The 27,176-nt window shown below is 37.6% G+C and overlaps 1 protein-coding gene across 5 annotated transcripts; it reads right to left on the minus strand.

The window, feature by feature from the left end:
- Positions 1-143: 143 nt before the first annotated feature.
- yrk (Yes-related kinase) lies at positions 144-25,988 on the minus strand. Of its 5 annotated transcripts, none has more exons than XM_052135589.1 (13): positions 25,778-25,988; positions 17,556-17,592; positions 14,542-14,824; positions 14,298-14,400; positions 13,991-14,089; positions 13,495-13,598; positions 12,795-12,944; positions 8,051-8,206; positions 7,236-7,415; positions 5,657-5,733; positions 4,020-4,173; positions 3,598-3,729; positions 144-3,135 (listed from the first exon to the last, which is right to left on the minus strand). In XM_052135589.1, exons 3-13 carry the CDS (start codon positions 14,771-14,773, stop codon positions 2,927-2,929), a joined length of 1,596 nt encoding a protein of 531 aa, XP_051991549.1. In that variant the 5' UTR covers positions 14,774-14,824; positions 17,556-17,592; positions 25,778-25,988; the 3' UTR covers positions 144-2,926. The 5 variants fall into 5 exon arrangements, with proteins under 5 accessions (XP_051991549.1, XP_051991547.1, XP_051991546.1 ...); XM_052135587.1 differs by lacking the exon at positions 8,051-8,206 and adding an exon at positions 9,088-9,252 and having other exon boundaries at positions 147-3,135; positions 14,542-14,809; positions 17,556-17,588; positions 25,778-25,987; XM_052135586.1 differs by lacking the exon at positions 8,051-8,206 and adding an exon at positions 9,088-9,252 and having other exon boundaries at positions 147-3,135; positions 17,556-17,588; positions 25,778-25,987.
- Positions 25,989-27,176: the final 1,188 nt, after the last annotated feature.

Consider the following 27,176-nt stretch of genomic DNA (forward strand, 5'->3'; position numbering starts at 1 on the left):
TGCCTTGACTGGTATACATACTAGAAGTAATTTTATTATTATCAACATTTCTGATATGAAGTCAGAAATGTGTGCTAAATAGATGTACATTTTAAATGTTCGCCAATTTTACATTTAAATGCATATAAAGGTTATGAGAATCCAAGTTTGATAAGCCAGAAACCTAAAAACAGGTTGTGAGAATGAATGATGCTGCAAAACCAGCCCATATTAACCTGCATACATTGAGCTACACAGCAGTAAATGACCGCTACATGCATTCCTCTCGATGTGATTTGTCACATCTTGCAATATCAGATTTTTAAAAACAGGAACAAATACTCATATGTGCTTAAGAATAATCATCAGCACACACATTCACAAGCTGCAAAGGAACAAGCTACGCTGCTGCAGCCAAATATAAATGCATTACACAACAAACTGCTTCATTTAGAAACATACAACTCAAATATGTAGAAAGAACAAAGTGCAATCACTGTGCAGATACTGAATGTACCATCATGACTACAAACCCCAGCACGATAATTAATAAAAAAAAACAAGTACAGCATACTAAAAACCCTGTCCGTCTCCCCCATTCCCAATATGGTTCTTCTGCCATCTCGTGGATACTTTCAGTAAAGCAAGCAAAACACTTGAGCAGAACAAAGCTGTGACCGACTGATTGTATGTCTCAGTCCTCCTTGATGTGTATCTGTGTTTGTTTATCTATGTGAGTGTGCTCATGTCCTGTAAAATTTGTGTGTGCGCTGAGTAAAATAAACAAGTTCCACACATGTGTTCAGTTCAGTAACCTCAGTATAATAAAATGGCACAAACATTTAATAACTGTAATAATCTACTCACATTCAGTTCAGGGTTACAGTCTATCTCTGCAGAATGTCACTGATCCTGAATAGGCACAGGTTTTAATGTCCATTTAAATTAAAACCAAATCAATGAGATATGACGAGATGTAAAATACAGTGTAAAAATGCAGGAAACTAAACAATAATAAACAAAAAAAACTGAAGCTTTTCCTTGTATTTATAAAGGGTACGTATGAAGTAAGCTATGCCTGTACTAATTCTTGAATGCCAGTATCAATACTGTCTCAAAGTCCTTCTTTCAATGTGAATCCCCCACAAAAACGAATACATCTTCGGATAAATCTTCATGATAAAATTGAATAAAGAAATAAATAAAAAATAATAAAAAGACAAAAGCACATTTCCTAACCAATTCGCACAACTTTAATATGTCTGGACATTTTATCTTTTAATTTACCATGCTATTTTTTTTTTTTTATTACTATTCTCAATGGTGATTTTTTTTTATTAAAGTATCATTATTATTATTATTTTGATTTACAAAATAAAAATGGGGGAGGGGGGTTGGTTGGTTGTCATGAAAATAATGCAGCAATGCAAAAATCTCTATGGTCCTAATATATGCTTCATTTTCTTTAAGGAAATGTAACTTCTTTTTTATTTCTTTTGAGTTTGGGATGAAATATGACCTGGCCATATTCTTGACATGTTTAGTGAGATTCACCTTTAAAGGGATAGTTCATCCAAAATGAAAATTCTCCCATCATTTACCTACTGTCCAGGAAGAAGAATTTATAGTAAAAAAGGATAACAATATTTATCTGTTTCTCACACCTATCATAATGTTTCTGAAGATATAGATTTAACCACTTAGGATCTACTTTTATGCTGCCTTTATCTGAAATTTGTAGCATCAAAAGTTTGGTTTCCATTCACTTGCATTGTGAGTGCCAACAGAAATTAGATATTCTTCTTAAAATCTTCATTTGTGTTCAGCAGAAGAAAGAAAGTCACACACATGAGGGCGACTAAATAATGAGAGAATTTTCATTTTTGGGTAAACTATCCCTTTAAAGCCACCCACAATAAAGTCCATTATTTTACAACAACGCTCCTTTATAGTAGATCCCGACCAATAATGATACAATTAAAAGACTTTAAGCTTCAAAAATAGACAAAAGGATTATTATAAAGCAATTACATGATTGGCAAAAGAAACTGAGTCCTGAGAAACAAATATAGAGAAAAGCTCAAATACATTTTCTGATGCTTTGGTCCTTCATATGCATGCACATAGACATCACCTCTGTCATTTCAAGATTTAGTCCATATCTGATGGACACAATCACACTGGAAAGGTTCAAAAACTTGACTTCCAAAGGCCCTGCTATTATCCTTGCATTCAGTTTCATTTTTGTCTATTTGCATTGCAGAAAAAAATATACACATTCAGCAGCTGAATCACATGTGATTGTAAAGTAGCTAATAGGATGTTGTGGCAGTGATATTCAGGAGGAAGAGCCTTCTTTGTGACTGAAGTGCAGATTTGCTGACATTCATCTTATAACATACCACCCATCAGAAATATGTGTGAAATATCTTAGTTATCCAGGTTATTGTAGAATGTCTAGTCAAGTTATTCTGTTCAATCTCAGAGCAAAATTTCCAGTTCACTAGAATAACTCTTCAATACTCATTAGAAATGACTCAAACAGTCTACAAGAGAAAGAACATTCCATTGTAGCGGTGTATATAGTAAAACAGGCAGGTATTGATATGCTGTATCTTGATTAAGTAGTTAAATAATCAATATTGCTTAATCAGAGAGATTGAGTAAAATACAATAATACACTGTCATATTTGAAGTTAAACTTCACATTTCAGAGGATCAAGCCTACCTGGCTGTTTGATATCAGTGTGTTAAAAGCATTTCAGTTTAAAGCTCTCAATCTGAAACACATGATGTGAAATTGCACTAAAGCATATCCAGTACGAGCCTGTGATTAAGAGGGCCATGAGTCAAAATCAGTTTATGGTGGTATTGTGATAAAAAGTAAAGGCATCTTTCCTGAAGGATATATTGAACTAATGCGAATAAGCGTGTATATGCATATATATCACAGGTTCTCTCCAGGCTGGTATTGGGGTTCAGTAGCAGTAAAGTAGTCCTCCAGGAAACTCTGGAGGTACTCAAATGTGTGCCTCTCATCGGCATCCTTCCTCCAGCACTGCAGCATCAACTCATGCAGAGACGCCGGGCAGCCATGCGGACATGGCATACGATAACCGCGCTCCACCTGCTCCAGAACCTCTCTGTTGTTCATCCCTACAAAATTCATACACACATTCACAAAAAATAAGCCAATTTTCTAAAGAAACAATTACACTTTAACATCGATACACTTATCTCACACAGTACTTCCCTCTGCCAGTGTAAAACAAAAAGAAGCAAATGACAGCAACAGAAAGAGTGTATAACAGAGTGGCCTTAATAATTCAATATACACAGACTCAGGCCTAGAGGTGGGGGAAAAATGTATGTTTCAAAATATCACAATATTTGTCACATTGGAATTAAGGTACGCTATTCCCTCACAAACATTTTTTATGACACTTAAGTGCCTATGCTTTATGCGACTTCTACTGTATGGATCTAGGATGGGGTAAAGCATGTAGTCCAGCACTTGTTTCACAAAGTCCAATAAAAATGAATGTATTGTGACCTAGATATTGATATAAGATTGTAATGTCAGGTCCCTAGTGATTCCCACCCCTACTCAGGACGTACCTGGGTAAGGCACTCTGCCCTTGGTGATGAGTTCAGTCAACAGGATACCAAAAGACCACACATCTGATTTGATGGTAAATTTGCCATAAAGGGCAGCCTCTGGAGCGGTCCACTTTATCGGAAACTTTGCTCCTATAATACAAGGATCAATTCAATCAGATTAAATTACAGATGAAATTGAAAGGAATGAGATACAGCAGCTCAAAATAGAATAATGGACAAGGCAAATGTTGTGCGGCAAAATGAATATGAGAATAAAATGAGCTGAAATGAAATTGAATGGAGACAGATGAAAGGATAAATCACTTTTTGATTGTCTCAAATAAAGGAGGAAACTCATGCAGATTGAGAAAACATGCTGAGAAAAACAGTGGAATGTGGAGTAGACTGGGATCAAGTTTAGGTCATATGGCCTGAATGACCTTGTCTAGCTGTGTACTCATTGTCCTCAATGAGTCTAGCCAACCCAAAGTCTGCAATCTTACAGACCAGACCATCTCCAACCAGGATATTGGCAGCTCGCAAGTCTCTGTGGATGTAGTTCATTCGTTCAATATAGGCCATACCTGCAGCAATCTACAAGAAAGAAAGTGCTTTTAATCAATAGTTAAGCAGTAAGATCGCTATTAGATTTAATAAAGAATTTACTATTTTCATTGATGCTCTCAAGAATAGAAAGAAACATCCTTGTTAGGAGACTCTTTTTGAGGGTATGCAAATGTGAGTTTTAGCTTTGTCATTCCTACAGTATGAACTTTTCTTTTTCTTTTCCTCCCCTTTTTTCCCCAATTTGGAATGCCCAATTCTCAATGCGCTCTAAGTCCTCACGGTGGCGTAGTGACTCGCCTCAATTAAGGGTAGCGGATGATGAATCTCAGTTTCCTCCGCGTCTGAGACCGTAAGTCCGTGCATCTTATCACACGGCTTGTTGAGCGCGTTTCCGCGGAGACATAGCGTGTTTGGAGGCTTCACGCTATTCTCCGTGGCATCCACGCACAACTCACCACGTGCCCCACCGATTATACCAAGAACCACGCATTATAGCGACCACGAGGTTACCCCTTGTGACTCCACCCTCCCTAGCAACCGGGCCAATTTGATTGCTTATGAGTCCTGGCTGGAGTGATTCAGCATGCCCTGCGACTCCAGGGGTGGTAGTCAGCATCAATACTCACTGAGCTACCCAGGCCCCCCAGTATGAACTTTTCTAAAGAAACAGCATAAATTTGGGAAGTAAATTTGGAAGGCAGTACAGTAATTACTACTATTTCATGTATAAATCCTTTTACAATTTAAATTGACAATTTATTGATTTGAGCTTCTAGTGCTCAAAGGATGACTAATACTCTGTATAGTACTGCCAAGTATTACGTTCCCTTTATCATTAGCATTTACAGAGATTTATGTATGTTTCTCAGGAAACTAGATTAAATCATGGGCTAGTTAACATTAAAATGAAAATTCTGTCAGACAAATTTGTTTTATATTCAGTCAACAGAATACATTTTTTGGTGAATGATTCAGAAGACATGTCTGAGGAGACATTTACTAATTGACTAATACAAAGACTGCACGTTTAATTCCAAGTTAATCTAAGATTTGAAAATGTAAGGCCTGAGTATACTTTGGTTGTCTGCATCGCTGATCTCTCCGTGCACAGTATATGTGACATAAATTTGGTCATTAGCCAGTCCGCACGGCATGACCACGCACTGGCCAGATTTTCTCGACTAGCAGACACGGTCATTGTCTGTGCGCATTGTTGGAGCATGTGCCTGCTATTGACGCTACTAAAAGAGTATCACAAATAAGTTGTAGTGGGCATGCTTCAAAAGTGTTCATATTCGCTCACGGTGAGAAGAGTATACTCACAAAGGCAATGAGGTCGACCAGGCGCGAGCTGATCCAGGATATGCAAAAACTGAGTATACCTGGGAATTAACTGAGAACCCAATCCTGCTCTATTACCACTTAGTCCCAGGTTTCTTGCAATTTTTAAAGTGTAAGTTGCTTTTGATTACAATATTTTGCTAAATATCACTTGACTAAGAAGCATTACCTGTGCTGCCATATCTACAAGTTGAGGCAACTTCAAATTCCTGCCCTCTCCATCTTTCAGAAAGTCCAAAAAGCTTCCTAAATTGCAAAAGTATTGAGGCATAGAAGTTATGGTACAGAAAAAAGTTTCCCCATCCTGATCCACTACACATATTTTAGATGTCTTTGTAATAACACACTTTGGACCCTATTTTAAGAGCACTAGCACTAAGTGCAGCGCTATGCATTAAATCGTACGTGCAAAGTCTATGGGCACAGCCAAGAAGTTTTGGTATTTTCATAAAAACATGTGCCAAGTCTAGGCACAAGTGGGTTTGGTGAAATTGCACGTGCAATGCACTAATGGGCTGAGTCAAGTGTATTTTATTTCAGAGGTTCTTTTCCGGTTATTGCACTTTCTGCGTTCTATTATATAGCCTATTCTCTCACGCATCAGCGATATAAACAAAGACAGGACATTCATAAGAAGCTGGTAGTGTAAATGGACTGTATGCAATGAACTAGAAGAATAGAAATATGGACTTAAGTTCTTTTGTGTATTAACTGCTTGCTTGTTGAATGTCAGGCATATTTCTGTGTGACATGCTCCTTTTATACGCTTGAAAAATGTGGTACATTATTTGTATGTACGGTCCTTTAAAGAATGTAGAGTATTATTAATCATTTACATCTACTGACACACAAATCATGGTTTGTTTTAACAGTACCCGGTCAGATGACTGGTATTTCCCAGCTGAAGTGTAAGCCCCAGGGTACTTTAATGCGGACGTACTTCTACCAGTCGATTTTGCTTTCAAAAATGTAATTAATAAATTGGAACCAAAAATTATTTCTATATTCAAATAACACTTCAAATTAAACAAAAATGTAAACAAATTAACGAAGTGGTTAAAAAATCATATAAAACCAGCACCCGAAATCCAAACATTTTACCCTCTCCAACTTCTTGCACCGCCCATTTTTACAGTGACTTAAAAATCCATCTATGACAACAGGTGAAAAAATATGAATATAAATTAGATCATAAATACAATTGTAAATATACAACTGATTGGGACATAATTTGATGTTTCACAATATTTTCTGAATTTGGACATGACCTTTATAACCACCTGCTGGTGGAATGTCCAAACTGCAAATGTACGAACTGAGTTTAGACACAGAAGTGCTTCTGAAACGTCTTAGCACGATGACCTGTTTCTAAAGAAAATGGCAAAATGCACTTTGTGCCACTTCATTCAAATACTATGCACCCACAGTTTGTGCGCATACACCCACAGACAATGCAAACACTCTCACCGAAGCCTACTTGTGCTTTGTGCTGGCATGAAAATTGTGCTAAGAATTAGTGCTCTCAAGAAAATCGCATAAGACGTAGCGCACAGTCATAGCACGTAGCGCTGCACTTAGTGTGGAAGTAGAGCCCCTTATTTAACTCATCTTGCCAGTGAATTTGGTGTGTCAATTAAAAGAGGCATTTAAAATGTGCAGGAAACACTGGTATAGAACAATTTCATTTTTGGCTACGAGTCCTTTCAGAGACCCTGTTCGAGTGTGTGTGCGTGTATAATTGTCAGTACCTTGACTCATGAACTCAGTGATTATGTAGATGGGCTCCTCAGACACCACAGCATACAGCTGGACCAGTTTATCATGACGGAGCCTCTTCATGATCTGGGCCTCATCCAGGAAGGCCTCTGGAGACATGGTGCCTGGCTTTAAAGTCTTTACTGCAACTTTAGTTGTGCCATTCCACATGCCTACATATAGACATTATGTAAAAATAAGTTGGAAGAACCGTTTGGACATACAGTGATTATTAGTATGGGAGATGAGAAATGGGTTATGAGGAGACAGTTAAAGAGGCAACTGGGATTCTGGCCACACCCCAAAGCAACAGGAAGCTGGGATTACTGCAGAGGACAGAACACGTAACAGAAAGAACACAGCTCCCGAGCAAGAGCTGGAGGGTTTTGGAAAACGTATGCAACGTTTGGGGAATGCGCAGTTGCATTTTTAAAGTCACAATGAACATCGTCACAACACTAAAATGCTATTGGGGTTTAGCTGACTTGGTGCTATTGCGGATAAGCTGACAGTTCAGAACCATAGACTGAACGCAGACTGATGATTTGCAAAGCAGTGTCGAACACAGAATTTGTGCTATATGCCTTTTGGATGATCAGCACTATGTGTGGCCGACATGTCACCTTGTCATTAAGACTTAGTGCATTGGCAAAAGAATACACAAAACAGAAAAATAGCATTAAGAAGTATGTACTTAAATTTTAGACTAAAATAGTGTGCTTGGAAAAACGTGCTGGAAACACTGGCATTAGCAAATGCTGACATAGACATCGGCTCTGGAGAACACTGGGTATCGTATCCCTCTCACCCATCCAGACGTCGCCAAAACAACCCTGTCCCAACTTCCTGTTGAGCTGCAGTGTTTCCCGGGTGATCTCCCAGGCGTCCCGCCCTAAACCCAATGTTTGGGGCGTGGCATTTGGACAGGCTTTTGTCAAGTAGCAACATAAACCATCATTACTACCTGTTGAGAGTGGGAAGAAATAGAGCGAGAGAGATAGAGAGAGAGAGGGAGAGAAAGGGAATGGAAAAGTGAATGGCATGCAATGTTAGAAGGATCAGAGGAAGAGAACAAAAACAGCACAGCCTTATATACATCCTCCATTCATGCATTTAGTTATGAACAGTGCCTTGCTAAATAATTCAGGTCCTTTAACCAATTCTTTCACTTTCACAATGAATTACCAATCCTACACTGAAATTTTTTCTGTTTGATAATGTTTTTTGCTCCGTAAAACTCTTAATTATTTCAATGCAACATATTGTTAAATGAATGTTCCCAGTTCAATACAATTTAAGCTCAGTCGACAGCATTTCTGGCAGAATGTTGATTTCCACAAAAAATTATTTCAACATCCATAATTTATTACAAAAAAGAAAAAGAAAAAAAATTGCGGTTACAGTATATCACTTCCTGTACAATCCAATATTACAACTTTATTGCATTGATGATGCAGTGTTGTAGACCCTGTAAGCTAATATTATCACACTAAAATCATGTAGAACATAAATTTGTTTTTAATTTGTGCTTCTTTTTTAATAACTGAGGGATGAACCGAAATTAATTTCAGTGGTAATCAACATTATGCTACACATGCTGTCTTTGAGCTGGAACTTGTCTTTAACCCCGAATATTCCTTGTTGTTGGAATAAGTATTTCAGCCCCTGCTGACACTCAACAGCACTGACACAGTTAAACATCATTTTCCCTAACAAAGACACAATTAAATAAATGGTTAAGGAAATTAACTTTTTTGCAAGGCATTGTAAGATCGAATGAACAAGGTGTGCAGGCTCTGTTCCCTTACTCCTCCAACATGTTCCCACACTTTTTGTGGTTCCTACCCATCCACACTTCACCAAACTGGCCATTGCCCAGTTTCTTAATGAGCTGCAGTGACTCCCTGGGAATCTCCCAAACATCCTTAGTCTTCACTGACAGGTCAGCCAACTTAGGCATGCCCCGCCTACAGCTGCCAATCAAACGGCAGCACAGTCCTGCTGCACGCTCTGAAGAACAGAGTTTGAAATTGATATAAACGAGAAGAGACAGAGAGTTAAAGAGGAAACAACCATAAAGCAATATAAAACAAACATATACAATAACACAAAAATGTTGCCCATACTCACAAGCTAGAGCATGACCACACATTCACATAAGACAGACATGCACATACATAGCAAACTGGAATGATACATGTACTCTCAGAAGAGGGCGATAGAGCTGTTTTCAGCGGTGATTACAGTCTGTAGTGCCAGCTAACTTTAAATGACCTAACATGCTGCTGAGTTATGCTAAAGCAGTTCCTCTTAGGCCTGTTTAATAGGATCGCAAAGAGCGGGACAAAAACAAAGCTAAATGTAAATAATAAAATGCAACTAACCATATAATTGCGCATTATTAGGATAGCAAAATAAATGGGTTTATCAACTTTAAAAGGGAAGCGAAAACACTTCCCATAATGCAAAATTAGCCCAGTGTTTGTTCCTTGTGTTAGGCTTGTAAATCACAATTTTGCTGTTGTTAATCTGCAAAATTATGTAAATTTATTACGTTCACATATGACAGGTTGAGTATGAGGATCACTAACACAAACTAATACAAACTATGCACTTTTTCGAAGCAAAGACATCATTGCAGTGACAAAAGAGGAAATAAAAGAGGTTTCAGGCAAATAAAAACATGACACAGAGTCAAAAAATTACGGTATATTCTGGGGTAATCCTATTTGCAAACCCTTGATAAAATCTATATACAAAAGTCCTTAAAATTATAAGGTCTAGTTGACAGAATTTTCACTTGCCTTATCAGGTCAGTGCTGCATTGTCACTAAATCTTATATTAGTTGATGTTAAACATGTGTTTTTGTATTTAAAAATACTTGTCACTAAGATAACATAACCTAGCCTGCTAACATAGATCAAGTTCTGTTGAAATTGCAACAATGAGGTGATTGTTTTGGAAGCATCACTAAGAATGAATTTAAAAATTATAAACCAATCAGTAATGTTTTGCACCATATGCTATCATTGTCATGGAGTTATATTAGTGCTGTATAATTTCCAGCTATTATTGCAAATGATAAACCTAGTAATACTTTTGTAAAGAGAATACATATAAATATTTTTCTAGTCCATTTAAATATTAATTCCGGGAAATATATAGAGTATATATATTTAAGCAATATCAAAATACGTTCTTGTGATGTGAATTAAAACACATCTAAAACCTCAGTAAACAATCATAGTTTTTAATACACATTTGAGTGATTTTGAACAAAAAGTTCAGAAAAAAATTATTAATTCTCTCCACAAATGTCATGTCAAAAATAGTCAACCCCAAAGTCACTCATTTGTGGAGCATCCTTTACACCCTTAATAACATCAAATAAATACTTCAGTTAAGTGTTCACAGGCTTCTATTGGAATTTGTACACATTTCTCATGAGCAAAAGCTTCCAGCTCATTGACATTCTTTGGTTTCTGTGCTGCCACTGCTTCCTTGAAATCCAAACATAGATTTTCAGTGGAATTTTAATGATGGACTGAAAGTGCCATTCAAGGACATTCCACAACCCATCCCTGAACCAGAATTTGGACAACTTGGATGTATCCTTGGTGTTATTGTCTGGCTAGTCCAGTGATCACCGAGCTTCAATTTATACACTGAAGGCATCACATTTTTGCCAAAATGGCCTGATACCTGGAAGAATCCATGGCATCAGTCACATAGTGAGAATAGCCATTTCCTGCAGCCGCAAAACACCCCCATAACAGGACGGACCTACCTCCATGCTTGACTGTGGGATGGTGTCATTCTTGACATCACCTTGCCCTTCTTACTCCAGATGCACTGCTGACCCATGGGTCTAAAACTCAATTTAGGTTTAGTGTCATACGTCCATAAAACCGTCTTCCAGGACTCCACAGGTCTTTCCAAATTCCTTCTTCAATATTATAAGTCAACATTTCCCTGTGTGAAGTTTTGCTTTCTTCCACACCCAAGAAGGTTGCTGTTGTACCATATTTAAAAAATGTATGAATGGTGCTGCCAACTTGGTCTGTTGGAAATTGAAGTGCCTTGGAATTTACTTTTAGCGATGGGCTTGTGTAATCTCTATTATCTTTTTTGACAGCTTATTTTTAATTGCATTTTTGCAAAGAAATTATTTTTTACTGAACTTACATTTTAAAACTTAAATAAGTGCCATTGTAGAGTGAAGGCTTAATTTAAAAACAATTACTTGTGTAGCCTTACATATTTAAGAAACAGCTACATATTGTATTTTTTTTTTTAAATCCTGCTGTTTATAAATATTAGGTTATATATTCACACTATGACTTGTGTCACTCAACTGATATAGATGCAATGTTTAAAAATTCTGGGTCATCAGAAAAAGTTACTGTGGAGGTGAGGGAGAAAGCAGTAAGGACATCCACCTGAGATGAATTGTGACTAATTACCATCTCTATGTTCACAGTGAATAAAACGGACTCACATGAACTGTGGAAACTGGTTCCCACTTCCTCCCATGATTCGGGACCAGTGTAACAAAGGTTTGGGTAGGCAGATAAAATAAGGAAGTGGGAACCGGTTTCCACAGTTCACATCAGTCTGTTGTATTCACAAATAACCAGCAATCGCTGAACAGCTTCACTCAAAACACAAGACAGCTTTTCAGCCTCACTCAAATAAACAGTCCTCTTTTCAGCTTCACACAACACAAGGCTCTCTCTCCCTCTCTCTCTCTCTCTCTCTCTCTCTCTCTCTCTCTCTCAGGGGACAGATACAAAGACTCTGGTCTGTCTCTCTCCAATCTCTGTGAACTCACCGTCTATTTATCTCCCCCGACTCTCACTGTGAACATAAATTCATCACAGGTGGATGTCCTTACCGCTTTCTCTTTCCCCATACAGGCGCTCAACAACACCCTCACCTCCACACTTACCTTTGTAAATCCTTACTGTCTTGGGGGGTTGAATAATTTTGATTGCAACTGTAGCTCTTAACACATATGCACTGCTCTTACACTAGTTTAGAATGGTAAAGCGGAGTGATACAAACAGTGAAGTGTCGGAGTGATGGTGTGAGACCATCAGTACTCAAGGAACATCTCTTGTCGAATCAGATTCGAGGGCTGGAACTAACTGTTATATAAATATATATATACACACACCGATCAGCCACAACATTAAAATCACCTGCCTAATATCGTGTAGGTCCCTCTCGTGTTGCCAAAACAGCGCCAACCCACATCTCAGAATAGTATCCTTAGATGCTATTCTTCTCATCACAATTGTTTTACAGTCTACAGAGTAACTAGCTTTGTCTGTTCGAACCAGTCTGGCCATTCTCTGTTGATCTCACTCATTAACAAGGCATTTCAGTCCACAGAACTGCCGCTCACTGGATGTTTTTGGCATCATTCATGTCAGGTAACGGTGTAGGCTATGCTGTAACTGCCGTAGCTATGCATAGCTTATGCTGTAGGTTCGGTGCCGAACTATAAATTGGCCTTGAGGGTGTGAAGTGTACATGGTGTCTCACTGACCTGTGTAATGCTCCACCAGCTGTTGTACGGTGTCAAACTGCGTCCTTGTTGTTATGTAATATCCACCATTATCCAGCTTCCGTATCTTATAGTGCTTGACATGATCACCCTTCGTCTCGTCCAAGTCTCGAATGGATAGAGAGTACGCTCCTGAATCGAGGATGGACAGAAAGACACTTTCAACCATATTTTCAATGGCTTGAAACATCAGATGTGATAACTTTTCATTTTTTTTTATTTATTGGTGACATAAACATTTAAAATGATTAGTTTTTATATTGGGACAATGACTTGCTTTAACTGACTGGTTTGGTTTCATTTTTTTTACTTAGCAATGTTTAAGAAGCAATCCTTAAGAATGAATGAATCTCTCTATTCTAAACTGCATTAATGCTTTTTACAAATCTTGAACTGCAGTCTTGTTTCTACCTTGTTTCACCTCTGTAAACTATAAGTCTTTACACTTCTACACTTTGTCTCTGTTACACTGTAATAATTCCTCTGTTTTGAGAGACCTGCCCAAACAATGTTACTCAACCAATGGCTTTAGTTGGGGGCGGGATTATCTGACTGTTTGAACAACAGCAAAGAGAGGAAAGCTGTTTTGAAAACGTTGTTTATTTTTGTAATTCCATTCAGTGGCGCTAGTGGCGCAGGAATTACATCAGCTTTAAATGGAAAATACTTAAATGGAAAATACCTTTCGTTGTCTCACTCTCTCGAATTAAGAATGTTCCTCTAGGATTGTTTTGGGCTAACAACTGTCGCTCTGCATCCTTCCGACCCAACTTGCCAAAATACCACCTATATGTGCAAATACACACACACACACACACACACGTTGATCGTGGCTATCCTTATGAGGACTCTCCATAGACATAATGATTTTTATACTGTATGAACTATAGATTCTATCCCCTACCTCTAAACCTTCAAAAACTTTCTGCATTTTACATTTAAATAAAAACATAATTTAGTATGTTTTTTAGCTATTTTAATTATTGGGATTCTAGAAATAAATCCTCATAAACCACATATATAGTATAATACCCTTGTAATTAACAGTAACCTCAAAAATGTCTTTTTGAAAACCAAAACCCACCCGTCCGCCCGTCCACACACACACACACACACAGATGTATTTTAAAATCAGTCATTGTAAAATCAATGAAATCGTATATTCATGTGTAACTCACTCTTCAGCTTGTATGGAGTCCACAGGGGCCACATAGTTACTGGGAATGTACCCAGACTTCCCTGTGTCGAGAGACCGGGCCTCCCACCAGTCACCTTCACTGTGGAGGGGCAGGAGACAGAAAGTGGGGAGAATGTAGGACAGACAAGGGCAGTCAAGTTGAAAGAAAATAAACCAGAGAGAAAGGGCCAAAGAGAACAACACACGAGAGGAACAGAGAAAAGGAAGATGTTGTTATTTTGACATTGTGGTATATTGCTTAAAATGAAAGCATGTAAATCTTTCTAATCCTTATGTTTTACACTCACGTATTGTTGATAATATGGAACTTCTCTCCTTTCTGGAAACTCAGGTCATCCTCTGTACGAGCATCATAGTCATAGAGTGCTATAAAGAGTGTTACACCCCCGCCTACACACACACACACACACACACACACAAAGCCACACATTTTGTTTCAGTAAGGGAAGTAACACTGATATCAGCTAGGTGTGTCAGTAAGAAATTCATACTGAAAATCACACCTTAAAACACACTTTTTTTTTTACACACCTGTGAGTCCAGCTGGGCGGGTCTGATTAAGATTGGATAATAGGCAAGGGGAGATTGTGTTTGGAAAATCATTGAAGTTTGGGATCAGCCCTTGCCCTGAGTTACTAGTGGGGTCCGCAATGTATCGGGTGCTTTCCCAACCCGGGGTCCCATTCCCTGTGTCACATGAGTTGGCATTCGACACTGCGGAAGCTTTACTGGCCTTCCTCTGCTTACAGCAAGCACAGCCCATAATATTTAATATTTTCAAAGAGCACAGCTCATCACCCTGGAAACAGAGTTTCTTCCCATACAAACAAGAGAAGAGGAAAGTAATTAAGTATAATGAGATGGATTAGAACAAACACACTCTAAATTCAGGTACACAGACACAGTTTAAAATCAAGCTATTCTGACTTGCCAGTGCAGTTCTTATAAACAGTGAAAGTGTGAAATGTTTAAAGGAATAGTTTACTCTGTCATAATTTCCCACTCTCATACTGTTCCAAACCTGTATGCTGTCACTTTTTATTTATTTTTCAAGATCTTAACACTGCTCTTGCCATTCAATGAATACCATTAATTAAAGAGTTAGTTCATTCAAAAATGATAATTCTCTCATTATTTACTCACTCTCATGCTATCCCATGTGTGTCTGACTGACTTTCTTCACCAGAACACATTTGAAGAAAAGTAGAAACATATCTTAGCTCAATAGGTCCTTAAAATGCAAGTGAATGGAGATTTCTCTTTTAAAGGTCCAAAAATCTCAGACAGTCAGCATAGACGTCATTGATACGACTCCAGCTGTTAAATTAATGTCTTCTAAAGTGACACGATCACTTTTAGTGGGAAAAAGATAAATATTTAAGTACTTTTTTAAACTCTAAATCATGCTTCCGTTCTGCAACTGTAAGCACCTGTTACATAATCTCATTGGAATTTGACATGGAAGAGTAGCGCTGTTTTCAAGTGAGGAGAAACACTGTACAGTAGCTTGGTTGATTTTGGTTCAGATCTGTATTTATCTGTTTCTTTATTCACAATGGCGTGTTTGTGTGCTTCTCCTGGATGTCTCAATTGAGTGGAAAACGTGAGCTTATCTCGGTGTCCATGACAACGCAAATATGTCACACGAGAGACCGCTTGGAATCCACCCATTCCTGAAGCGTTGGATTATAGTTGAAAAGTACTTAAATATTGATCTTTTTCGCACTTAAAGTGATCATGTCACTTTAGAAGACATTAATTTAACAGCTGGAGTCATATCAATGACGTTTATGCTGACTGTCTGTGATTTTTGGAGCTTCAAAAGAGAAATCTCCATTAATTTGCATTTTAAGGACCTACTGATTTCATAAATTTGTCTGTTTTTCTTCAAATGTGTTCTGGTGAAGAAAGAACGTCATGCACACCTGGGATATTAAGAGGGAGAGTAAATATCGACAGAATTTGAATTTTTGGGTGAACTATACCTTTAAGTGACCGCCTATTTACAGCATCTTGGTTCCAGAAGTATTTTTCCCTTTAATTTTTTTTTTTTATAAAATCCATTATAAAAGAGTTATAAACCATGAAACAAAACAACCAGCTCCAAGGTGAATCACAACATTACAAACTTTGATTTGAAGCATAAAAGTATTTGAAAATCAGACAAAAAGACAAAGGTACTAGACTGTGGACTTGACTTCTTTAAGGAGGGACTAAACTACAATCCCATGAAGCATTGCTAACTAAGTAATCAAATTACAAATTATGGAAATACTGGTAAATTACAGTATAAGTATAGAAACAATGTAATTATATTTTATTGCAAAATATTCTGATAAATGCAAATATACAATTAGTTTGAGAGTGTAGGGAGATAAACTCAGTCGCGTCATTTACAAATGATGGGTGGTTGCTGCAGGCCTTGTTTGTCGCACTTTGTTTGCCGCAGTTCTCTGATTGGTGGATTGTTTCCCTTCAGTGGTTCTTCACCAGTAATTCCTCTATTAAATATTTTTTTTTTTTAATGACGACGAAATAACATGGACTGATGGCTTCAACACAAGCATATACGATCGATTAACAACATCGGAGCTCAGAGTAGGTCTGTCTTTAAAGGTTTATAAGTTAACAATTAAAAATCTATTCTACCATGGAGGAAAGAAATTGGGATTTTTACTTCCATAATAAGATTGTTGCGCTTTATAGTGACTAGGGGCTGTCAAGCTGCAAAAAGCACCAAAAAAGAGCTTCTGTTCCACAGAAACAAATATCAGCATATTTCTTTGTAACTACATTAGGTTGAGAAAATAATGGCAGAATTGTATTTTTTGGGTGAACTATCCCTGATGTGAGACATTACACTCTTGACTTGAAATCAAACAAATATGTGACATAACCACATAATTCTTTGCATATATATGATAAAGTTGTTCTTAATATGCCTTAACATGACTTGTTCATGTCATTTTTCTACTAAAGTGGAACACATGCTTTTTGGAGTTTCAAACTTGTTTTGGTCACCATTCACTTGCATTGTATGGAGCTACAGCGCTATTGAGATATTCTTCTAAAAATCTTCACATGTATTCTGCAGAAATAATAAAGTCATTCTCATCTGGGATGGCATGAGGGTGAGTAAATTATTAGAGAATTATTTATTTTTAAGAGAACTATTCCTTTTAGTCATTAAAAGTGTATAAATGTCATAGCATTAGATAGCAAACCAAGTCAAAATCAAACCAAGAGGCATCTACAAATAATATGAGCTATTATCTGTAATTATGTTTAACATTTTTAGTGAAAGCTCCCCTCATGTTCACACAGTTGTTATAGCTTGAACAGTTTGAATGCCACTATCTAATGTAACACAATGACATTCATACATTTTGATGAGTGTGGCTAAGGTGTCATGACATGAGTGTATTTATCATATGTTAAGTAAAAATGTCTACTATGTTTTCCACAGTATTAGTCAGGGTGACATAATGGACGGATTGTGGGAGTGTAAGTCAATGGGAGGTCGTCATAATCAGATTGCATCTCACCAGATCCTCAGATCAGCTTTCCATATACACCATCTTCCTGGGGAGAAAGAGAGAGAGAAAAACAGAGAGATATGAAGGCATACCTAAGTCAAAGACAGAAAGTGAAATTACCTCAGATTTGGAGACCTATAATTTTTTTGTGCTACTTCCTCTTTATTTCCAGTCTATAAAAAAAGGGAAGTTCTGTAAAAACTCCCATTTAAAAAGCTACAAATGTGCTCAACGTATACCCTTTCACTGTAAAAAGCTATGTCCTGTATTCCTATCTGACTGACCATCAGTGGATCAACAGGATGCCAGTTTTGCTTGCGTTTCCTCTCCGGCCAGCTAAAGCCTCCCTCATTTCCTGCTGACTGAGGACAGGTCCAGTTGCAACAGGCTACACATACACAACACACACTGACTTCCCCTGCTCCACCCCTCGGACAAACGGTCCAATCTATGGTCTATAGTGCTTCACGAAAGTATTTCAAACATACTTGTATTTAACATTCAACTCTCACTGCTCCTCCTCTCTTTCTTAGACACTCATAAACATTCAAAGAGAAAATATCAATGTGTGAACAAATCCATGCACACAAACATGCAAAGGCAAAAAGCACATCATGTTAAAGAAATCTACAATGATCACAAGCTTTTCTTCTCAATAGGTGTGTATCATTTTGCTAGAGAAAACAATAGAGAATTGTTACCGCCCATCCTTATTATTTCCAATTTGATAATGTCTCTTTAAGAATCTCCATTGCATCTAAAAGTTGTTTTGTTCATACACAGCAAAATCCCCAGTGTTAAATTAACACTCAATGGTGTCTCCATGAGTCCACTCTACAAGAGTGTTAACAACTAACACAGAACAGTGTTGAATCTACTCTGTGTTGTGCTGCATGTTGAATTGGCAAAACAGTTAATGAGAACAAGTAGATACACTCTCTGAGTGATGATTGCTCATTAGAGATGACACCTGCTGTTAACAAGCAGAGTCTACCTTAAGGAAAGAGGAACAAGAACAGGAAAACAAGAGAATAAACCAGCAGACACCACAACAATTGAATCTGTCTATCTGAGATGTACATCAACTGCAAATGAAATAGATTATTGGACAACAATCTCTTAATAAGTTGTGTGAGGATGTTTAAGAATTGCGGGTTATTTTGTTTTTAAGATGTATGCAAAAGTCATTTTTGAGAGGACTGTGTTTAGTAGAAATACTGAAAACAGTCTAAATATTTTAAAATACACTGAACTAAGAACATTTTAGGAGTATGTGTATTTCTTTTAATATAAGATTTTGTAATATTTAAACATTAGGCTGCATGCACATATTATTTGGAGTCATCCACGTGCGCTTTCTGGTATTAACGTTAATGTTACATTTCCACAACAACTGATTATGAAAATGTCTGAAAATTGTCATACTTAAACTGAAATCTTAAAGAGATGTCTCGTGTCTTATAATCTCTTTACTTTGGGAAGCCCTCGCAGATGTTCCTTCATTGCTCTCACATGCAGTCATTTAAAAAAAAGAGGAGAGAAGATGAGATGAGGAGAGATGAGATGAGAAGAGTTGTACTTACAGTGTTTAAATAAATGGTAACACTTTGCAATAAGGTTCCATTTGTAAACATTAGTTAATGACATTAGTTAACATGAACTAACAATGAACAATACTTATTAAGCATTTATTAATCATAAATTGAATCGTGTCCTCAAGACTAAATTATTGTAATGAATGGGAGGATGTCCAGCAAGTTCGATAAATTAACTTCAGTTGGTTCAAAATGTAGCATTCAGAGTGCTGATGAGAACCAAGAAATATATTAGCCCTATTTTATCATCGTTACATTGGCTACCTATTCAATTTTGTATTTTAAAATGTTGAGCTCTGCAGTACTTAAGTGAACTTCTACCACGCTATATTCCATCACATTCATTACGATCACAAAATTCTGGCCTGTTAATAGATCCTAGAATATCAAAATCCACAAAAGGAGGTAGATCCTTTTCATATTTGGCTCCTAACCTATTGAATAGTCTCCCAAACACTGTTCGAGATGCAGACACACTCCCCCAGTTTAAGTCTAGACTAAAGACTTCTCTATATAGTCAGGCATACACCTAATTTATCCTCAAACCCACAATTAGGCTGCTTTAGTTAGGTCTGCTAGAACCGGAAGCACTTCCCATAATCTATAACTCTGCAACAAACTGAACGGCATCTATGCTAATATTATTCTATTTGTTTCCCTGTCTCAACCTTGGGACTCATATCTCTGAGTGATGACGACTAGCCTGTCAGACATCACTTCAGTCTACTACGATGGACTTCCGGGTATGAACTGATGCCAACTCCAACCATAAGACATGGGATACATCATATGCCACAGCCTGAACCTTGGACTTGGACCTCACCAAAATCGCAGGCCGGGTGAACTGTGATCCACCTCACTGATCTCTGCCTGCATCACCTTGGTCTAATGATGGACTACACTCTTATAATGGGATACATAGATTATCAATTAATTGCCAACAAAAGCCTTCATCAGCCAACTAACAAGGACAATTGCATCTATGTGAACTTCTGCAGTTAATCCAGGATGAACTTCAAAGACATTAGTCCTTAATCTTATAGTTCCTACAAAGTCTTTGTTTAAACACTGACCCTTAACACTTACTTAGTTTAATCATTTTAAACCATGACTTGCACTGCACATAAGTAATATTGGCATTATATTCATGATGTTAGCCAGAGGGGAACTGGCCCCTACAGTGAGTCCAACATTAGAGTTTTGTGTTCCTTGTCACCGTTGCCATCGGCTTGCTCACTGGGGTTATAAATACAATTATTATTTAATTATTTATTTTTATACAGAATTTACAATCATATTTAATCAAACTACACAATGATGACTTTATGACTTTATAGATATTACAGCTTTGTTTTCTGTTAAAGCATGATTTTCTGTAAAGCTGCTTTTTTTGCTACACTAATAAGTTTTTCAAATCAAAACTTGTATTTGTTAACGTTAATTAATGCACTATGAACTAACATATACTAACAATGAACAATTGTAGTATTATTAACTAAAATTAACCAAGACTAATAAATGCTGCACAAAATATATTGTTAATTGTTTATTCATGGTACCTATGTTCTACTCATGTTAAAGAATAGGACCTTAATTTAAAGTGTTACCAAAAAAAAATCTAAAGAAGAAAACAGACACCCCATACGAAACTGACATATTTGTCTGAGAGTGGTTTGACCACTTTATGCAGTGTGTAAAGTTTGCACCATCAATCAGTCTTCAGCTGACAGCTTCATCTGGCGAAATGCAGTCCAGTTAAACTTCTTGTTATCCAGCAGATTTTTTTTTTTTGTCTCTGTCACATTTCCAGTACCCATACAAATTATTTAAAATAATGACCCAAAGGTCTTGATAAACAATCAACTAAAAAAATGTATTAACTAAAGATGGCTTTTAAAACAAAAAAGTCTAAGTTGATCAAGACTGAAAAGAATACCACAGACATGATCAAGGTGTTGTGAAAAATATGATAATGTACATGCAGCCAACAGTGCATAATGGCAGGCTCAATATGTTTCACAGTGTCAGAGCCCTCTTACATTGTCACCAACCTTGGCATTTACAGCTGTGCCTATAACAGGAAGTTGCATCTGAGAGTTTGATGGCTAACCAACAGCAAATGCAAGAGACCATCTAGTGCAACACTAGACTGCAAAGAAGACCATATTCAGATCATGACTATATAAAATTTCATGAGGATGGTAGTGTATTTAGGTCATATGGTGAATGATCTGTCTTTTGGACTAAAAGGTGCAAAAGATTGCTCAGATTATATCTGCATGGGGAAGTGGAAGAAAGAAGGTGAGAAACCGGACAAAGATTTTCAGCAATTGTGAGGCCCAATACAAGTGGTGAAATTCAATGGTTTAAACTCACACATACACCTTGCAACATACTAAAAAAAAATTCAAAAAAGTCACAAACACTTGGATTTTGAGAGAGGATAAACATAAATACACAACAAAAATGCTACAGCGTTTGCACTACACAATGTATAGCACATAATGTGTGAGAAACATCTTTGTGTGCATCCTCACTTTTTTGACACAGTTTCCTCTTTTCTGAGTCTCTTCTCTTTATTTCTGTCAGTCTTGCCTCTGACATAAAAACATTTACAACTTTTCAAGACAACTTGTTACACAGGCAACAAATACGTTAAGTAACATACTTCACATAAAGAATACAAATACATTTACAAAGTATTTTTTTAACCATCCTCTTTCTTTCTTTTTTCATTTCTTTCTTCTTTCTTTCTCACTTTTCTTGCAGCTCATTCATCCTTTGCCTTCCCTTATCCCCTAATTCTTCTACTCTTAGACAGAGGAAGTTCCCTCCCCCATTAACAGGAAGTCTTGTGTGAGTGGAACTGGAATGATAGGATACCGGGAAACAAGTTGTCACTGCAATCCTACAGTAGACAAACACATATAAGCTGGAAGTGAGAGAGAAATAGAGAGCAAGAGAGAGAGACTTTCTCCTTCACTGTCCAAAAGTCAAAGAAACTAGGGACATTTATATGGATACAGTAACAATGTTTGTTAAAAAATTTACAACCATGACAGATAAATCAAAAATCAAAACAATACGTGAAAGACACAGCAGCACTGGCTGTGGGTGGGTGAATAAGTTTTATGTGTATTACAATGTGTCACCCAATTGTTCACCACAGTGATCCTCGTTGCACGTATGTGTGTGAATATACTGTGTGAAGACATGCTATTGATCTTCAGTTTTAAATCAACACTGTGGTCTTCTGCCATTCAGGAATGTTATAATATGTTATGTTATTTAACTTTCGTAAAACTATTGCATAATATGTTTTTTTTTTATTTTTGTATACAACTTCTGCTTTGGCACTATTGTATTATATGCAGTCATGCCAATAAAACCATTTTCTGAAATTGTATTTGAGGGAGAGAGAGAGAGAGAGAGAGAGAGAGAGAGAGAGAGAGAGAGAGAGAGAGAGAGAGAGAGAGAGAGGACAATAGCAATGTGCATCCTGGGAACAATGTCAGGTGCCACAAACTCAGCAACTTCCTTTTTCCACATGATGTAAATTTCCTTGTGTGAGATTCCACGAAATGGCTTTCATTAACAGTCAGTATTTTAGCCTGTGTACCTTTGGGAAACATATCAATTTGAATATTTTCAAAATAAAATAAAGGCCACCCTGAACACCCTAGCCACCACCTAGAACGCCTTAGCAACTGCCAGGCAACCACCTAGCAACACCCTAGCGACCATAAAAAACAAACTATCCACCACCTACCTATGCCCTAGCAACCCCCCAGAACACCTTAGCAACCACCAGGCAACCATGAAACAACACATATTCAGCAGGTGAGTGTTTCAAACATCTAGACAGAGCGCAGCTAAATGGAACAGAAAGCAGCGTCTTCAAAACTGAACTTACATATTAAAATCGCGATAGTTATGGCATCTCCGGTTAAGACAACCGCAATTTGAAAATAGACGGTTCAGACAATAACTAAAAAAACTGGAGCGTGCTTACTAAAATTACTATGGTAACCTGAATGAAAAACAGACAGACATGCATTGTGCACATTCTCTCATTGAGTTGGACAGCGAACCTTCACATAATGACAAAATATGATGCATTATATTTTGATTATGTAATCTTTCATACATTTTGTAACAGATTATTTTATAACAGCCTATAATAATGAACAGCGAATACACTGGAACATCAAGACGCAATGCAGCAGCCAATTATGGTTGTCAGAATGTTATCATATATAGTTATGTACATGTAATTACCCTAGCGACCACACAGAACACCCTTGCAACCACCTAGTAACACCTTAGCACCCACCCAGAACATCCTAGCAACCACCTTGCAGCACCCTAGCTACCACCTCGTAATCACCCTAGCAACCAACCAGAACACCCTATCGGCCACTCACAACACCGTAGCAACCACCTAGCAATACCCCAGAACACCATAGCGATATCCTAGCAACATCTTGTTGCAGAAGGTCGTCAGCTAGAAATAATCAATCATCTGAATCAATACATTCAAGGTCAGATATACCCTAACAGACAAAAAAAAAAAACTCTCGATACACTATTTTTAATTTACCAAACGCTTTCTTGTGCTTTCTTCATCTAACCATCCAAAGCAACAACACAATAGGCAAAGCATCAAAACTGCTTGATAGGTGTTGAGCTGTCTACCAATAAGCTGAAGCCACTACAGAGCCTTTAACTTGGTTAGTTTTACCATGTTGAGTTTTGGACAACTTTACCGGACAGCCGCACCCACTTCCTCCAGTTGCGCCAGGGGAGTGCAGCCAGGAGGTTACATAGTACAAATAGCTGAATATCACATACATAGTTCAAGATATAACTTAAGAGACTGAACCACTTTCACATCTGAAAAACTCTTATTCTCAAACCACAGCAGCACCTTTACTCAAGCTCTCACTGTCTCGCTCTCCATCTCACTTATTTAGATGATTCACTTGGCTTTACCAGATACAAATTTCTTGTTTGATGCAAACAGTAAAAGCCAAGTAAAGCAGTTCTTAAAATGTCCAATGTCTTGAACTGCACAATGAGAAACAGTTATTGTACATGATACTGAATTATTTGCCTGCATTTGAAGGGATGGCTAACCCAAAATGGAAAATGATGACATCATAGTTTTGTTATAAACCTGTATGACTTTTTTCCAAGTAGCACAAAGGAGATGTTAGGCAGAATGACAATCTCAGTCACCATTCACTTTCATTGTATCACTTTTCTCCACACAATGAAAGTGAATGGTGACTGAGATTGTCATTCTGCCTAACATCTCCTTTCTTGTTCCATAGTAAAAAAAATGAAGTCAAACAGGTTTGGAACAACATGAGGTTGAGTAAATGATGACTGAAATTAAATTTTTGGGAGAACCATCCCTAAACGCTCATGCAATGTTATATGAGCCGAATATTGAATTAAATAAAAACATACATAACGGCATAAATAAAGGAAACTTTGTTAAATACATAGCTAAACAAGAAGTCGCACACCACAGAGAGGAGGCATGTAACTTTATGTACTTTTTGGATCTTCAAGGTTCTGGCCAACATTCTCCTGCATTGTATGGACCTACAGAGCTGAAATACTTTTGCAAATAGAAACGATTAGAATAGAAGAACAGGGAGCCCTGCATCAGATGTCATGACCCCCACAAACCCCCCACTAAACATAGGGTCAGTCTGAGATACATAAAGAGACAGAAGCAATTGAGACAGCCAAAATAGATAGAAGAACTGTAGCAAATTCTCCAAGAAGAGTGGAACATCCTATCTGCCAACAACCAAGACCAACTGTGTCCAGGTGTACCTAGGAGAATTGGTGCTGTTTTAAAGGCAAAGGTGGTCACACTAAATATTGAATTAGCTTTTTTATATTTACTGGACTTTGTACAACATTAAGAGATAAATGAAAACTATTTATATAAGTCATTTTTGAAGACATCCTCACTATGCAACCTTTTTCCCAAGTGCCTAAACTTTTTCCACAGTACTGTATATATATATATATATACATTATATATTATATAATTATATTAACAAGTACATTACATATACAGAACTTAAATTGCACAATCAAATTATAGAGTCAATAATTAAAGAAAATGGAAGAATACTTACAGATTGCTGCTTCTGCTATTAAGCATAATACATAATTTCAAGGGTAACCCACCCCTACTAGTTTTCACTGATACCAAATCATCACTGATTTTGTCAAATCTGAGTCGATCCTGTGTCACGGTGTGCCTATATTGCTGATTAAGGTTATCTTATGTTTTTGTGCAGAACGTAAGGATGCATTATGAACATCTTTAATCCTAACCATGGGGGCACCTTTGCCCCATCGCGATCATGCGAGCTCTGCGCAGGGGCGATCGATCAGGTACCCTGTCGTGCCGCCTGCCTATATCGCCTTTGCCAGGATCCGCTACTGGATTAGATGATGTCTCTGACCCACTATTTGTGATTTTGCCACTGATATAAAACACATGCCTACATATTTGTCACAGACTGAATTTGACACTTAAAAAACATTTTACTCTAATTATAGATATAATAATGAACAAAAGTAATCGTACAGTGTTTAACTGTCACCCACCTTCTTGACACTGACAGCGGAGTCCAAGAACGAGCAACGTGCGGTGAATCCAGCAGTGCGAGTCTATCTTTGTATCAGTGAGTTTTATTATGAAATGTGAAGAGAGAGAGAAACACACAGACAAGAGTCCGGACGGCGCTCAGCCGTCCTCGGATGCGCTGGTTGTAGTCGAGCTGTGTCAGGAAGGGCTGAATTCCGCGCGCGCTCTGCGCCAGGCGAAACGCAAGCCGACTCCTCCTCCTCTAAGCACCGACCAGCAGATACAGGCTCAAATGATTTCCCGGAAATCAGATCTGTTGGCCAATTACACAGTGGAGCGGCTTTATCAACCAAATCCTACTTTATTGTCTTGACTTATCTCGTGCCAACCACCGGTGTCACTTTAAACAACGTTTTAATATTGTTTTTGGAAGGTACATTATGTGCAATGTCATTTGTGAAAACTACTATCAGGTCTCGGGTTTGGTTTGGGGGTTTGAACTTTGAAAAAAAAATTCCCGAAAAATCGTTTCACGATCGTTTACGTCCTCTGGTGTCCGTTTCGTCTTAGTGCAGCTCTGACCGAATTTAGCGTTTAGCGAAAGCGGACATAAAGGAGATGAAGGGATACTGGTATAGTTCACCTAAAACAGAACATTCTTTCATCATTCACTCACCCTCATGCCATCCCAGATGTGCATGACTTTTTTTCTGCTGTTGAACACATGTTAAGATTTCTAGGAGAAAATCTCAGCTCTGTAGGTCAATACAATGCATGTGAATGGTGATCAATACTTTGAAGTACCAAAAAGCAAATAAAGGCAGCATAAAAGTTATCCACACAACTCCAGTGGATAAATCTGTCTTCTCAAGTTACAGTATATATTATAGGTGTGGGTGAGAACCAGATCATGTTTAAGGGTACATTTAGTACAGCCGCTCCCTAAACGCATACTACGCAGTCTGCGTAGGGCACACTATCTTACCATAGGAGGGCACCAGAAAGTCCACTGACTGCCCTTACTCGCACGATATATGTTATTCAAGACCGAAAACAGTTGCGGATCACAAACGATCACTTCACTTCAAGCGGTTAATACAAACAACGAAGATGGCGAAAGCATTGTGGAATTTTGTCTGGACAGACAATGAGGTTGCTTTATTACAAGTCTTGAGCAAACACAGTCCAACAATCCGCCATTGTAGTTTCACAATTTTCGCTTGTTGTTTTGAAGTACTTGCGTGCATGCCTATAGACTGAACATCTAATACGTGTGTGTATGATGTCGTTTTCACAAATTCGAATTTTTTTATGTTTACACGGAGACAATAACGGTATCATTTTCAAAAACTTGCACTTTGAAACCAGTTTTGAAATGCTTGCGTTTTCAGGCCCCAAAACGCAGTTGTCGTGTAAACG

Source organism: Xyrauchen texanus, chromosome 10, assembly GCF_025860055.1.
Source record: "Xyrauchen texanus isolate HMW12.3.18 chromosome 10, RBS_HiC_50CHRs, whole genome shotgun sequence".
Lineage (NCBI taxonomy): Eukaryota > Metazoa > Chordata > Actinopteri > Cypriniformes > Catostomidae > Xyrauchen > Xyrauchen texanus.

Coding starts and splice junctions, on each gene's coding strand:
- yrk (XM_052135587.1), bottom strand. CDS start 14,773: ATGGGCTGTGCTTGCTGTAAGCAGAGGAAGGCCAGTAAAGCTTCCGCA. Junction 14,401..14,541: donor CCGCCCAGCTGGACTCACAG/GTGTGTAAAAAA, acceptor GTGTGTGTGTAG/GCGGGGGTGTAACACTCTTT. Junction 9,253..12,794: donor GCTGGTGGAGCATTACACAG/GTCAGTGAGACA, acceptor TCTGTTCTTCAG/AGCGTGCAGCAGGACTGTGC.